At 40.9% G+C, this 15,236-nt stretch overlaps 2 protein-coding genes across 6 annotated transcripts; one reads left to right on the top strand and one right to left on the bottom strand.

The window, feature by feature from the left end:
- Positions 1-1,569: 1,569 nt before the first annotated feature.
- On the bottom strand, positions 1,570-7,031 carry tmem238a (transmembrane protein 238a). Of its 4 annotated transcripts, XM_079521918.1 has the most exons (5): positions 6,837-7,031; positions 6,006-6,197; positions 5,748-5,904; positions 4,648-4,839; positions 1,570-3,190 (listed from the first exon to the last, which is right to left on the bottom strand). In XM_079521918.1, the coding sequence occupies exons 2-4, from the start codon at positions 6,063-6,065 to the stop codon at positions 4,679-4,681; spliced, it is 378 nt and encodes a 125-aa protein (XP_079378044.1). In that variant the 5' UTR covers positions 6,066-6,197; positions 6,837-7,031; the 3' UTR covers positions 1,570-3,190; positions 4,648-4,678. The 4 variants fall into 4 exon arrangements, with proteins under 4 accessions (XP_079378044.1, XP_079378046.1, XP_079378047.1 ...); XM_079521920.1 differs by lacking the exon at positions 6,006-6,197 and having other exon boundaries at positions 5,748-5,936; XM_079521921.1 differs by lacking the exon at positions 6,006-6,197 and having other exon boundaries at positions 5,748-5,936; positions 6,855-7,031.
- A 1,051-nt stretch (positions 7,032-8,082) lies between these two features.
- ccdc106b (coiled-coil domain containing 106b) lies at positions 8,083-14,131 on the top strand. Of its 2 annotated transcripts, XR_013791755.1 has the most exons (8): positions 8,083-8,331; positions 8,686-8,856; positions 9,431-9,634; positions 10,334-10,477; positions 11,157-11,327; positions 12,013-12,173; positions 12,443-13,263; positions 13,513-14,131. XR_013791755.1 is itself a non-coding variant. In XM_079522828.1 (7 exons), exons 1-7 carry the CDS (start codon positions 8,292-8,294, stop codon positions 12,596-12,598), a joined length of 1,047 nt encoding a protein of 348 aa, XP_079378954.1. In that variant the 5' UTR covers positions 8,083-8,291; the 3' UTR covers positions 12,599-14,131. The 2 variants fall into 2 exon arrangements, 1 of the variants encoding a protein (XP_079378954.1); XM_079522828.1 differs by having other exon boundaries at positions 12,443-14,131.
- The last annotated feature ends 1,105 nt before the right edge of the window (positions 14,132-15,236 follow it).

Here is a 15,236-nt window from a genome sequence, read left to right as displayed (position 1 = left end):
GTTTGACAAAAAAAGATACGTTTGTTAATTCTGTCGTATTAATAAGTTGTTAATTTTGTAATAGTAATATGTAAAGCACATGGTGATGTAGTACATTTTGAGATTTCTCGTCTACTTTTCATAGATCGCGGACTCTGACTTTTATGAAGCCACCACTGACACGTCAAGCCACTACGGCGGGTCCAATGATGGATCGAGTAGAGCATCATCAATCATCATCAAATGAAGATCACATATAGCAAACGTTTGCTAGGAGCGAGGTTTAAGTAGTGACTTCTGTGACAGAAAGGCTCTGTGAACTGATCACATCACTATCCTGTGTGATTATGTAGCCTCGACTAGTGTAAACATGGGGTTCCCAAATTTTTCCTCTGTCAGAATCCCCCACATTTTCTTTTCTTTTTGTCAGGTCTAGAAATGTCTACATCTTGAACAATGCCTATACGTCCATGCTGTCTCATCACCTGATGAATGTAAAAAAGAATATACCGGTATTTCTTGTAATTCTTGTCTCCTTTATTTGTATTTATCATTGCTGCACATTCTGAGGAAGGATCCAAAGATAATATATACAGTAAATGCATTTGTTTTGTATTGTTGTGCAATGATAAGATGATTTTGTAAAACCTTATATAGCTCATTATGTACTTTTTATATTTGGTACAGTAAGAGCAGGGTCAGTTTGGCTACTGTACTATAATGTTTCCAATGATCTAAATTGTCTAGCCGAGTTCACTTTGAATATAACTTCTCCAGGGGTCAATATGTCTGTACACGGACATGTCCGTGGCAAAGAGACTAATTTTAGATTTTTTTTCTTTACACACCATTACAATGTTCTTATTTTGATCAATACCCAATTATGTATGACTAGAATATGTATGACACTGATTTACTATGACACATGTGAAACTAGTACTAGTGGTTCTCAAACGTTTTATTTGCAAGGACCCCCATAACTCGGAGTATACAAATGGAATCAAATTCACCCATAGGGTCCATTTGAACACTCTCAGAGGTATAACAGACCTGTTTATATGATCTTTCAGGGCTAGCCCTTATTTCTGATAATATTATTGTCCCTCATTTTGTTTATGTTATGGCAGAAAGATAATTTTGACAAAAATGACCACCACAACTTCCACAAGCCAGCATGGTAATGACCTGATTTTCCTTATATTATACGATAAGGAGAAGGTGGTCAATTCTATGCAATGTAGCACCTTGGAAAGGAGACATTTTGTCCCAGTTCCAGTTCTTGCTTCTGCCCCAACATCACTGCTTTCAGTGAAACAATAAACTCAATAAAAGGTTTGATGCTTTATGAACTCATTTTTGTTGGGGAATCCCCTGGAATCCTCTCAAGGACCCTGGACTTCACTTTGAGAACCCCTGCTCTCATCTGAGCAGTTGAAGCATATTTTGAGCACTGGCACCCCCACCTGTAAGTTGCTGTGTCAGCTAAACATGACACAATTAGAACTTTAAAACCTATCTGGATAAGAAGGGCAGCCAACTAGCTCAGATGTAAATCATAATACAAGAGGATCAAAGATTGATCCAAGTCATTTAGATATTTATTTACAATTTACTGAAACAAGGTCAACTGGTCAACATTGAAGAGCAACACATCATAATGCAGCATACAACAACAACACATTCAATTAAATCACATTTACAATCACGTGAAAAAAAACAAGCATTCACTAGAAAAGAAGAGGATAGAAACATGAGCAGCATGGCAGTCAGAACACTGCACTCTTATAATTGAAATGTTTTTGGCACGTTTAAAGGTATATTCAGTGATTTGACTTAATTCAAATATCACTTATTTTTTCTTTTTTTTCTGGATAATCCTCCCTACTATAAAGTGTGCTGACCATATAAGGAGTTCCTCCCTGTCCCCAGTGAGCCCCTGGGGTCAGAAAATCCTAGTTTCAGTTTTGGTGGCGGGTGGCAAAATCTTCATCCAATCAGGATGAGAGGGGCCTTCCTCCAATCATGATCGAGTGGGGGCGGGCCTTGGTGCACATGCTGACGGCCTGTTGCACTTCCCCCCACTGTAGAGCGTGCATGTGCACATTTTGTTACCGGGGCGGACTGGGTGGTTTTCCAAATCACCCAAATCACTGAATGCTCCTTTAACCCATTAATTACAGGCCAGTCAATCTAAGCTAAAAGGAACCCAAAATAAATTGTTCAACGTTTTTTATGATTCTTAGGGTCATCCAAATAACATTAAAATTTGTTGTATTGAAAAATTGTCGATCATGGTAAATTCAGGGGTTGAAGGTTGCTATTAAAAACCTATATACGGCAAAAATGTCAAATTTGAATCATGTTTTAAGTAGAATGTGACATGTCAAACTAGGTTTTTCATGATTCTGAACCCATTCCAAGCATTAGTTTTGCACGAAAAACACTCCTTGGGCTAAATTCGGCCATAGCCACCCGCCCAAATGTGAGTGTTTTTTGTGCAAAACTAATGCTTGCAATTGATTCAGAATCATGAATAACCCCTAGTTTGACACGCACATGCTACTTAGCATAATTACATTTTTATTTTTTTGCGTTATATAGGTTTGCAATGGTACCCCAACTTTCAACCCCTGAATTCACGATGACCCACAATTTTTCAATGCAACAATTTTTAATAAATTAACGATTACTATTGCAATTTATTTTGGGTCAAACCTTAAATTGACTAGCCTATTAAGACCTGAGGCAGATTCTACAAATGCCTTCTAAATCAGTTGTTCTAAAAACATTTCAGACAAAGGAAAGGACCCCCACAATGATATATATTTGGCCGTGGACCCCCCCCCCCCCATATGAAAATGTCTTGTGCCAGGTACCCCCACAAGATAAGATTTGTATTCAAGATTTTTCCAAAATGTTCAAAAATAGCACATGTACAAGCTCGCAGTTGCAGCGCGGCACAAAGTTACGTGCTGTGAGCTTGTATATCTGCTATTTTTGAGAACCACTGTCCAAAACCACTGTTCTAAATCCTAAGAGCTTTCTGAAAAACGCATGTTGCTAATATACAATATAAAGCTCAAATCTAAAATGACAGATGCATTCCCGACTATAGTCTGTTAACACGCTTTTTTTTTTTAATGAAAGGAATTCATTACGATAATCCAGGGATTGTAGAAATTGGATTCCATCCAAAGAGAAGATATAAAGCCTGTTTAAAAAAAATAGAAAAAGGAAAGAATGTCAAAGAATAACAGTAAATAATAATACACACATGACTCAAACTGTCTTTCACAGAAAAATGACAAGGTTCTCCCCACAATTAGTATTTCCTTCTTTATTGAGACAGGAGTAAAGTTACCGTCCCAATCCTAGACCTTTGGCCTTTTTTGTCTTTAGACTTTTCAAAGACTAAGGTGGTTTTTACACGAGAACGGTGTTCATAAGAAACGGCAAAATAAAGTATCGTTTGCTGGGGTCCGTTTAGACGAGAATGGTGTTTTCAGGAGGTGAAAACGCAACAAAGTGAAACCACCTCCCAGAGTGGAAATCTTTGAGAACGCCGTTTTATCCCTTCTCCGTGTAAACAGGCAAAACGGTGAATCCGCAAAACGTATGATCATGGCTCACGTTGGCTCGCAGCGCATATATTATTACATTGATGCAGAGCCATATAATTATGATATAATGGAGTTCCTGAACAAGCCTCCCTCCTCGCCTACAAAGCGCTGCTCATCAGCGATGGTGAATGTAAAACCATGATGTAAATAAAATGCCTTAATTGTGATAGGTGGCAGCCGCGGCAGCATATACATTATGCATACATTATGTATATATAATGTATTATACTATACATTATGTAGCCTAATGTATTATAAAATATATAACCATCCCGTGGCGCGCTCTGCCTGCTCTGGGCTGTCTGTCAGCCTGTCTGTCACCGATGCGTTATAGAAAGCAGGCAGCGAGCGACGGCCACGGCCACAACCACGTTGTGTTCTGATTTGTTATAGATTTGTAATGTTCTATTATTTTCTATACTAACTATTCTCCAACACATTTCCCAATGGAAATGGAGACATATACGGTATTGTTTACTGTCGTGTCTCTTTAGTTTCTAGAGAGACACAGATCAATATTATTAAAATTAATTTAACATCCAATATTCAGCTATAATGTAACATTAATTTTGAATAGCAAAACCCCGATAGGGTTGCGTGAAGGGGGAGCTGGCTCTTCTTCTTGTACATAACGTGGGTGACTGGTCTATTTGGCAGCCCGTTACCGCCACCTAGCGATATTATAGCGTTTTCATAAAGTGTGCGTTCTCGTGTAAAGGGTCAATAAAAAAATGAGAACGCAACGGGACTTTGCCGTTTTATCTGGAGATGGTCGCCGTGTAAAAGGAGTCTAAGTCATATGTAAAATACTGCATTCTGCAGCCTTTTTCTTTTCTTTTCAAGAGTGGCCTACTGGTTTTAACCCTTTTATCAACCAATTTAGTCACCATTGAACCCACCTCCACACATTTCTTCATTTCACACTGCTGTTGTACCCCACTGTTGTACACTACAGGAACCATCACCTGTCTCTACACCCGACCCAAGACAGAATTGCAATGTATTTTAGCAAGTCTCAATTTACTTCTGCTTTCTAAGAGAATCCTACCTGAGAATTCAACCACCTCGTAAACCCAGGGTCAGCGGTGGTGGCGAGTGCGGATCTTGCGGCTGAGGGTGCGAGCCAGATGGTCGATGGCACTGCCGATGTGGCCCCGCTCTTTACGGGAGGAAAGACCCTCGATGTTCCCACTGTACCACATCACCCAGCCCGCAAGGGACATTAGTACAAAGAGGGCCCCTGCAACGACACGGCAAGGGGGTTATGGAATTAAGGCCAGTTCACATTAAAGATTAAAGTGGCAACTATTTGCAAAGGAATTCAAATACAAAATATGGTCTACATATATAATATTCTGAAAACTAGCAAACTCAACTTGACATAATGAGCCACCAGCAACGCCATCGACCGACTTCCTACACCGACTTCTTAAATCATGGATCTAGAGATTCGAAACTACACAGAACTTCACTAGAAAGTTGCTGAGCACTGTGGCACAGTTGGTATTGCTGTCGCCTCACAGCTAGAAGGTCCTGGGTTCGATTCCCGCTGGGGAGGCTGTGGGCGCTGGGGGTGTGTTCCCTCCTCCGAGGCATCAGTACCCATACCCGAGGCGGGGTTGGCGAAAGGGCCTTTCTGTGTGGAGTTTGCATGTTCTCCCCGTGTCCCCTAGGGTAGGTACCCTCACAAAAACATGCAGTAATCCTGGTCTCTAGACTACCTCCCCCTGGCCAGCCAGGGCGCCTGATGGAAAGGAACTGGTCGGAATAACGTGTTCCTTCCACGCGCTACGTCCGGCCGGGGAAACTCCCCCCTGTCACGTGAAAAGAAGCAGCTTGGACTCCTCATGCATAGAAGGAAGCATGAGGTCATTTTTTTAACATTAACTACAGGAGAACCATAGTGACATCAATCAAGGAATTTCTCTCATTATTGAAACAGGGATGCACACTGCACACCCTATTAAGCTGTTACAAGTAGTTCATAAATAATGTCTGTGCCCACAACTGCTGTATGCACTACAGGGCTGTATTTTACACTTAGCTTTCAGTTCACTGTTGTTTCATTGTATATAATGCTGTATGTATACCGTACATTTGTATCTACCGGAACAACCCTTTAAAACAACAAAAACAATAACATAGTACCTGTATAAACAAGCAGGTCTCCAAAGTCTCGACCTTTGATTTCCAGGGGAGCAAAGACTCCGACCAGCAGGGCTGCACCACCGAATATATCCATCAACACTGCAAAGGCCAGGGCTATCTTGCAGTGGGACAGGCGGTCACATAAACCCATGATGAGCTGAAATGAGGATCACAGTCAGACTGTGGGACCTGCAAAGGAGAGGTTGCAATGGAAAACATGATGAACATCAGAATTACAAAGCAAAGTTCTTTGTTTACCCAGGGAAGTGGACTAAGCTCGAGATGCTTGTTTACAGCCACACCCTGCTCATAGAACATTTCATGGTAGGGGTTCAATGCCTTGCTCAAGGGCACTTCAGCGGTGGAAATTTTAACGTGACGGTCCGGGGATTCGAACTGGCGACCTTCCGGTATCAAGACCGCTCCGCAAACCGTTCGGCCACCGCTGCCCTACAAGTATGAGGGTAGCAGTTAGGATGAGGCAACATAATCATTATACTGACATCAATGTGACAATCTCATTCATATTCTACGTTTCCCACTGCCAGTAGGCCAAAGCTGGGACAAAGGAAAGGAAGGGAACTCAAAACTGGCAAAAATGGATGATGATCACTAAACATTATGTATGGCCAGGCTGCCCAGGCAGTTGTGATGACTCAATGAAAGGCATGATGGAAATGCCTTTCAGCAAACAAAAGCAAGTGTGTGTGTGTGTGTGACTGTGTGTGTGTGTTTAACGGGAGACAACATAACATTCTCCAGATTCCAATAACCAAGATATATCTACCTGCATGTTTTGAGTCTTTGAATGTAGCCTATAACGCACAATAATGATGAGCTGCATTATGCGAATACAACTTGTGCTTTAAAAGTAACCTTTGGCTCAAATTGGCTGTGATCGCTAAGCTAATATCGCTGTCTGTGGCTGTGCAGGGAGCAGCTACGTGTAGGGTAGCCTACATCCCTTTACTACAGTACAATACGCCCTGATGCAGACACGATCGTTGCAACTTCATTGTCAAGCGTTGCAGCCTGCAGGCGCAAATAAACGCAAACCTATCGATTCTTTTAAATTGTATTTCAACTCACTTGGTTCCGTCCGTGTACCTGCAAGAAGACGCTGGAGAAGTTTTTGTTGCGTTCGTTCAGTAGATATCTCTGGGCTGGAGGTCTGAAGAATCACCTCCGATCCCTCCAAGTTCCTTCCGTGTTGTTTTTTTTCTTCTGCCCCCTACCTGGCTGTAACCTGCCCGGAAAGCCTGGTGACGCGAGGTTAGCCTGCACCGCACCACACCCAACGGTGTCATGTTTCTATCTGGCTGCTGGATCTAGGGACCCCCAGGCCAGGGGTCTGCAGGAGAAGTTCCCAGCCAAATGAGAATAGTAGTTTATTATTACTAACTCATGGCTCATGTAGCCTTATGTAATTTTAAACAATTTAATGTCATTCCCAAACCTCTGTACCTACACTATACATAGGGAGGCCATACATTTGGGGTACCAGTCCCATGCATGGTCTAATCTCAATGTTTGAAATCCACATGGTCTAGCCATTCTCTCCTTCCTCTTTATTTCCAGGTGAGGTTACACTGACCCCTAACTGTATTTTCCACACACTGCAGTAATGTGCAGTTAATTATGTTCAGTTGCAATAGTGTAGCCTAATATAATAGGCTTATATCTATGACTATGGCCCATCAACCTTGGAGGTCCAGCTGTGGATAAGCAACCTGAATAGATCCGAATACCTGTTGATTCTACTATATAGATCTCCCAACCAATGTAAGTTTACTCATTACTATTTAATAGTAAGTAGCACACAGTACAATTTACGTCTGAGATTAAGCTATTGGCATTGAAAGTAGCCTAAAGTTGACAGCTTTAATTATAGTTACTTTGCACAGTTTGCAGATTTAGAAAATCGGCCTATACAACTGAAAACTTATATTAACTAATTATGTATTATTACAGCTCCACAGCAGTAGGCTACAAAGTAGCTAGGCTAATTAAAATCATGATAATCATCCAAAACTTTACCAGATGCAACGTGGGCTCATTCGTGCGTTATATTAGGCCTACAGTCCAATAAATGATTATGAAATGGGACGTTCTGCATAATAAGTAGATTTGCTACTGTATGAATATTTTGCAGCCCATGCTTTTGTACTTTTCCTCAAGTAAAGATATTTAACTTTAAATGCAGGACTTTTACTTGCAACAGGGTACAAGTAACATTGTGTGTCATATTAAATCAGTACTAAATGTCTAGTTTTGGATGGTTAAGAGGCGACAGTCGTGTGCGCATGCGTACACGGAAGCGTTCCAACTGCATTGAGTTGTCTTAATAAGCAGGTAATTGCAGGAGGCCACATGTGTGCTGCAGTGAGACTGAAACACATTACTGCACTATTACCAAACACATACGCACACTTTACAACGTTCTTCTGCGCCAAACAGACGTGGTAATAGTGGGTTCCTGCGACTGTTTTTCGGTTAAACATTCACTTCATTCATTAAGTTAAGTTTTGACGGAGTTTGAGAGAGATGAACCCTCCGACTACTTCACGGAACACCAACCCTGCAGGTAATAACCAACGACTCAACGAGCTACCTGGTGCCTGCTTGGCTGCTTCCACGAATCCACGTTTCAATGTAATTCCACCAGTTTATTAAGCTGTGTTGTTTAATGATTTGTTTGACCACTTTCCCGGCGTCCCTAGTTTGGGCATGTGTTTTCTAAAAGAATATATCTTAAAATAGCACATCGCCGCACGCATTCAAATTCACACGATACGGATACGCGAGATCTTGGATCTGCAATTTTCACTAAAGTCGTAGGTAGGGCAAAGTAGAGCAAGAGGTGGGATAGTGGGATACACTTATTATTTTGTTAATTTTTGCAATTGTGTGCGACTGTGCGTACATGTGTCTATCTCAGGTCATTATGTCCCTCGAGGACCTGTAGGAGTTGTAGGTGGAGCAGTAGGTGGAGGAGGTGGAGGCTTGTATCTGGATGCTTATGAGGTCTCCTTTCCTTATGAGGAGAGAATGGACAGAACACCTGGCCGCTTCCACCTCAACCTCAACCAGAGCCAGCACATAATGGAAGGTATGGTGATGGCAGGTTGGAATATATATATTGGAGCTCACTAGTTCTCAACCTTTATAGTTTTATACTTTCAGTTTGAAGGACCCACAAACTTAAGTAAACCCTGTTATGTCAAGGAACGCCCACTTAGAGAACCACTGGTGTAGCTCATTGTGTTATCATGCTACTACAGTAACATAGCAATTATGTTATTATAGCCTATTGATGGTGATGCCAATATTTACAGTGTTAATACTAATTAGACAAAGGCCCGGGATTCATGAAACATAAGCTATAAAGTCTAACATTCTTCAGAGTTGCTAACTTCACCTTTCTCAGTTTTCTTCACTCTTGCTCTTCTCTTCTCTTCTCTTCTCTGAATAATGTAGCTACATCATTCCACAATAAATGTCTCTGTATTACATAATTTATTTCACTATTGACAAAAAACAAGGACAACTCTCCACCTCAAGGGGACTTAAACATATAACACTGATGAACATGACTATAATGTGCTGTTTGCTTAGCTGTTCCAGTGTGATAAATAAATACTCGAAGGAAAACAGCATTGTGTCTGTCTGTGTGGTTGTTCCAGAGCCTCAGCCTGTGGTGCTGGATCCTACTCCTCAGTACAGTCCGTTCATGCTGATCTCCAACCTGCGCACCCACCTGTACGTGTCCCTGGAGAAGAACGCCTGGCTGCAGAAACGCATCGAGGAACTGGAGGAGGAGCGAAACTTCCTGCGCTGCCAAATGAGCTGCTTCATTTCCAACATGAGAGGCCACTCAGGCCAGGAGGGTAAGTACTAGCTAAGTAGTCCCAAATGGCCACTGTGTGTGATGTTCAAATAGCCCAATGAATTGTTGCATTTGTGTTAACAATAACATTTACATTATAGGGTTTATGTAGGGTTAATAAGTCTGTAAGTCTATTTTCATTGTCTTTATGTAATGTAGACACAAGCCCACAAAGTAAATTTATATATTTATATATAGCACCTTTATCCAAAGTGCTTTACAATGTTGCATTTCATTCACCCATTGACACGCCGACGGCAGGGGAATCCATGCAAGGCAGCAACCTGCTCATCCGGAGCAGTTATTGGTTAACTTTGTGATGCATTGTGTGACCTTGTAGATCTGTATATTTGTTGACACAGGCGTACAATTATAAGTATATACAAATCACCCTTACGTCACAATGTTACAATATGGACGTCTACATGGCTTCTGCCCTCTAATGCTGTGCCCTATCTGTGTATGATTATTTATTTATTTTCTTTTTGTTCCCTCTTTTCCTAAAACGATACGTATGTATAGCATTTAGGAAATGGCCTGTTATCCCTTACTACATCCATATAACTGCCTGCAATTTGTGTTTCTTCTCTGTGGAACTGGTCTGGGTCTGGGAACCCCCAGTTGCCCTCTGCTCCCAACTGAGAAATTGTTTTTTTTCTCTCTCTCTCGTCTCTGTATGTCTGCCTCTCTCACTGACCAGTGGACCTCCAGCATGGCGTGTCAGTGAAGGAGCAGCCAGCCAGTTCACCGTCTCCTCCCTCCCCCATGACCACCAGGTCTGGGATGACCCTCAAACGCCGGGCGGTTCCTCGCCCCCGACGCAGCAGCACAGCCTCCATCCCTGGTGAGAATGCATGTAGGGTTTGGTGAAGGGGAGGGCTTATGGGCCGTGAACATGTACACAACTAGGGATGTTAATAGTTCATCGTTAATCAATGAATCGATCGTTAAGAAATTATAACTTGATTGGACGGTATTCTGTTAATGTAATGCTGTCTGCGCGCGCGTGTGGCCGAGGAACGCACATAGGCCGGTTAAAGAAAGTCCCCCCCATCCCCCCACCTTGATAACCACAGAAACATCTCTGCTTTTGCATGTGACAGAGACACTTTTCATTTCATTTTATTCCTCATACAAAGATGCCTGGCCCTGTATCTCAAATTGTCAAATAAATATTTGATTAAGAAATATAATATGCTTTTTGTATTCTTTCTGTATATCAGCAAAATCTAGATTTTTATGTTAGACATTGAGAGAAATTAAGATTCACGAAAAAACGCAGCGTATCAACTAACCGGTTAATTGATCGATAAGGTTAATAATCAATAAATGAATTAATCGATAATTGACATCCCTAGTACACACGTACACAAAAAAGTACTTATGGCTTTTGATTTGCTAATAATCTCTCATTGTTGTTTATTTTTATTTTATTCACTTGTCTATTGATCATTTTTTTCTTGGCTGTAGTCAAACAAGAATTTGATTTGATCATTCTTTTTGTTCCTTTTGTTTTCCCATAGTCAAGCAAGAGTACTATGCAGAGGAAGAATACATGGAGGAAGAGGAGACAGTGGATGAAGAGGAGGAAGACTCCTCCGTGGAGAAAGGGCAGAGGAAGAAGGGCAGATGCGCCAGAGAGCCCATGATGAGGAGGGTGTTCAGGATCACCCATGGACGCGAGAGGCAGAGGGGTGAGTGGGGCTGATGCCGCGCTGGAGAATACACCAGAAAACAAGAGAATAGACTAGAAACCTTTTCATTTCCACATATACATGGACATGGTATAATTTAACCACTTAAGCTATATTTTATAGGCTATTCAAAAATAGCTCATCTATAAGCTCACTACGCATCTCGACTACATTGGGATCTTATACAGTAGATCGGCTTTAGATCGGTTTTCGATAAAAAAAAAAAAAAAGCTGACTGATTTTCAACTATAATGACGTGCCCAAAATATGGACGCAGGGGTGAAAGTGGTTACAAACTGATCCTATACGAACACAACTAGTTGCCTAATAATTGCACTTATAAATGTGTAAAGTCAACTCAGCCACTTTGTATTTCACTAGACAAACTAAATATTAAAATAAAAATGTTTGAGAATTCTAAGTCCTTGGTCAAATGTCTACTTGCAAAGTTCCATCCAAATCTGTTTGGCTGTCATGGTAACAGAGACACATATGTACAGGAATGACTGCAATATTACCCCTGTCCGCTATGTGCACCCAGTTGTAACTCCAAATGAAGAAACAAACATGCAACGGCAATGGCATTTACAATTTAAGTAGATAGATGTCTCTTTACTAGATTACCATCTACTTGCAACCTCTCATTACTAATGCATCATCCTTCCCATATCTCTCACACCTACAGTGAAGGACCCGGATGGTGTGCTGATGCGTTACAAGAAGATCCTGTCGACATACCAGCGTGTGAGGAGCATGTCCCGAGCCTTCCAGGTTCATGGGGTCGACCGCAACACCATGGCCTCGACCTCCCCCATCGCCGAGCTGCTGCTGGTCGCACCAGAGAAGGTACTCCTGGCTCTCCCTTTCCTTCATCTCTCTGTCAGTCTGTCTCTTTCTTCTGTCTGTCTGTCTAGATCCCCCTCTTCCTTTCCTTCATATCTTTGTCAGTTTGAATACTTTATTAGTCAGAAATGTAAACAGCACAAGGTACAGTCATAGAATACATATCATTTTAGGGGGTCCATGGCACAAAATCTACTAATTTTAGAAGGTATTTGAAGAATCAGCCTCAGGTCTTAATGGTTTATAAACCTTGTGAACTTTCTTGTCCCCAGGTAGCTGAGGTGGGTGAGTTTGAGGCCTCGAAGGAGAAGCTCTTGGACTACGCCAGACGCTGCTACAAGGCCATGGACGAGCCGACTCACCTGCATGTCCAGGCCATGAAGAAAACCCATAAGCTACTGCCCATCTCCTATAGGTTCCGTAACTAACTGACCTGTGGCACAAGAACAAGAGTTGAAGCCTAATTTCGTTAGCCTCATAGCATAATTGCCCTAAACCAGATTTTTAAAGGAGTGCAGTGATGTTCGTACTGTTTTGAGTCAAAAGGCCCAATCGAAATACACCACTTTAGTGTCATCATGAAATCATCCCCTCTCCTAACCCCTCCTCCATTATCATACAACAACAGCTTTGGGCGAGGCTTAAGTTCAGGTGGGTGGTGCTCAGGTGAAAACCAGGTATACATAATGAACTGGTGGGTGTGGCCACATAAAAACACTTATTTTTTGTTGTTGAAAAAAATAGTATAATCATAGTACCTGATGATCATGTTTTTAGGGACGAAAAAAAATATCATGGCACTGATATTTGGCACTCAGCAAATTAGAAGGAAAAAAATCTAGATGCCCAAACACTGGGTTGGGACCCATTTGACACCGACAAAATGTTATGGATCCCTTTATTTTTTTGTTTCCTACATTTTGTTGTGAATTAATATTATTAAAATAAATATATATTAAAAAACAAAACAAGCAAAATATTTAATGGAATTACTTTTTCAAGTAATTTCATGAATAAATAAATAAAATAAAAAAGAATCTAAGAAATTCCATAAATTAGAAAACATGTTTAAGAAGTAGTGAAAGTAATTTGAGTCCCGGGCAAACATCTAATTTCTGTTTTGAGTCACGGGTTAAAAGGTATGGGAACCACTGATCTAGTTGCCTTGTATCTACCTGCCGCAGCCTAACTACTACTATCAATGCCTGTAACATTAAAAAAATTGTTTCTGCCTAAGAAAAAAAGTTGACTTAGGCAGAAAGTGATTTTGTGTAACAAGCATTCTGATAGGCGGAGGACATGGGCAATAAATCACAATGGAGCAGCAGTGTTAGGAGAGTAGAGTTAGGCAGAAATGTCAATTTGGCCCAAAAAATATTGGGCAATTAGGCTATGAGGCTAACGATATATGCTCTGTCACACAACGGTTTCGTGTGGCAAAAATGGCACCTCAGGCGTCGTGAGATTGTAGGTCTGTTACTTTTGCACAGACCTACAGACCTTGCAAGTATGAATCAGATTTCGGTAAAACAATGCTTTATAGTAACAAAGATGTCCTACATGTACCTCAGCAACACGATTTCAGTTGATTCTTTATTTTACGTTTTCTTTCCTATAGTGTAGTCTAAGTTGTAATTGAGGGGATTTACTCCAAATACTGTATACATGTTGTGTATATTTTGTGCAGATTTTGTTTTATTTTTTCCCCCCATACCCACGTAATAGATGGGTCAAATGGACAGTTGTATATTTTGGATTAATATAATTGTTTTCTTGGGAGTTTTCACAATAAGTTGGCTATACATTATTTTTGTAGAAAAGAAAAGTTGTTTGTGGTAATGTTGTAATTTAATTTAGTTGTGTGTGTGTGGTTGATAAGCTTTATGCTATAAATCTGTTAATGTTGTAAGAAATGACAGGGTCAGTCCCACAACCCACACAATAAAGCACTTTGAAAACAATGTCGTCTTTAATTGCTATATTATAAAGATAGTGATTATGTAACATAATCCCCCCCCCCCCCGCCAAAATAATTATATTACAGTGACCCCCAGGGGTCTTTCTTTGTAGCTCCAGGAGATCCAAGAAAAACGAAGAACAGTTTACTTTAAGCCCTTATTTTTTGGGCTATTTGAAAGTAGCCGATCTATAAGTTCACAATGTATTGCACCACGATTCATTGTATGATTGCATATATAAAGCTATTTTTGTAAAAGAATACTTGACAAATCTTTATACAGCTTTATCTTATGGGGCTCCCTGGCACAGCCTTTTTTCAAATGGGGGTCTACTCTGCAGCCAAATTAATAATACATATACATTTGGGGTATTTGACATATTTGAGAACCACTGATCTAAGTATCCAGAAATGCACAATAGAAGATGTGTGTATATTTTATTGTCCAGTATGTCCACACTTCTGAAACAAAAAGGAGCTGAGTTTGATGGGCTGAAATAGGCTGAAAGTGATGCTGTGTGAAATCAAGCCTTATACTGCTACTCAGTGGCAGAATGGAGTACTACGCTCCAGATACTACACATTTTGCTTTTGAGGGCCTGACTGACTAATAAATATGGATGTTTTATATTTGATAAGATATGATCAAACTTTATCAATCCACTGGGGACATATTGGTCATGAGCTCCTTGGGTGATTTATTTTGTATCAGCCCTGCACTTATTTGCTCTATGCTCCTCATCTTTTCCATAATGTTCCTCGGTACCCAGGCTTTTATTTTCGTTTGCATTATGATTTCATCACTAATACTATTTGCTATCCATGTGTGTGTTTAATCATATTAGGGAACTGCCAGGAGGTCTCAGTGGTTCTATTCATGGCTAGGGGAGCCATATTGAAGAGGTGGGCGGTTTTGAAGGTTTGGAGGGCCTTTGAGCCAGGCATTTCTGTGGTTTGAATAACTGAGGTTTATACCTAACCCAGTAGCCACAATCCCTGGTCTGAACATTATATTGGGTAATTGTAATGGCAACTGACTGTGCCCAGCCATCCCTATTGGTCCGGTAGGCGGTAGCATTATCTCACACAACCTCACAGTTGAGTGAGTT

This window comes from Electrona antarctica (assembly GCF_951216825.1).
Source record: "Electrona antarctica genome assembly, chromosome: 15".
Lineage (NCBI taxonomy): Eukaryota > Metazoa > Chordata > Actinopteri > Myctophiformes > Myctophidae > Electrona > Electrona antarctica.
The sequence above is the reverse complement of the archived record's forward strand: the minus strand, read 5'-3'. Positions and strand labels throughout refer to the sequence as shown.

Coding starts and splice junctions, on each gene's coding strand:
- tmem238a (XM_079521918.1), bottom strand. CDS start 6,065: ATGTTCTATGAGCAGGGTGTGGCTGTAAACAAGCATCTCGAGCTTAGT. Junction 5,905..6,005: donor AGCTTAGTCCACTTCCCTGG/GTAAACAAAGAA, acceptor TCCTCATTTCAG/CTCATCATGGGTTTATGTGA. Junction 4,840..5,747: donor AGACCTGCTTGTTTATACAG/GTACTATGTTAT, acceptor GTGTCGTTGCAG/GGGCCCTCTTTGTACTAATG.
- ccdc106b (XM_079522828.1), top strand. CDS start 8,292: ATGAACCCTCCGACTACTTCACGGAACACCAACCCTGCAG. Junction 10,478..11,156: donor CAGCACAGCCTCCATCCCTG/GTGAGAATGCAT, acceptor GTTTTCCCATAG/TCAAGCAAGAGTACTATGCA. Junction 12,174..12,442: donor TGCTGGTCGCACCAGAGAAG/GTACTCCTGGCT, acceptor TCTTGTCCCCAG/GTAGCTGAGGTGGGTGAGTT.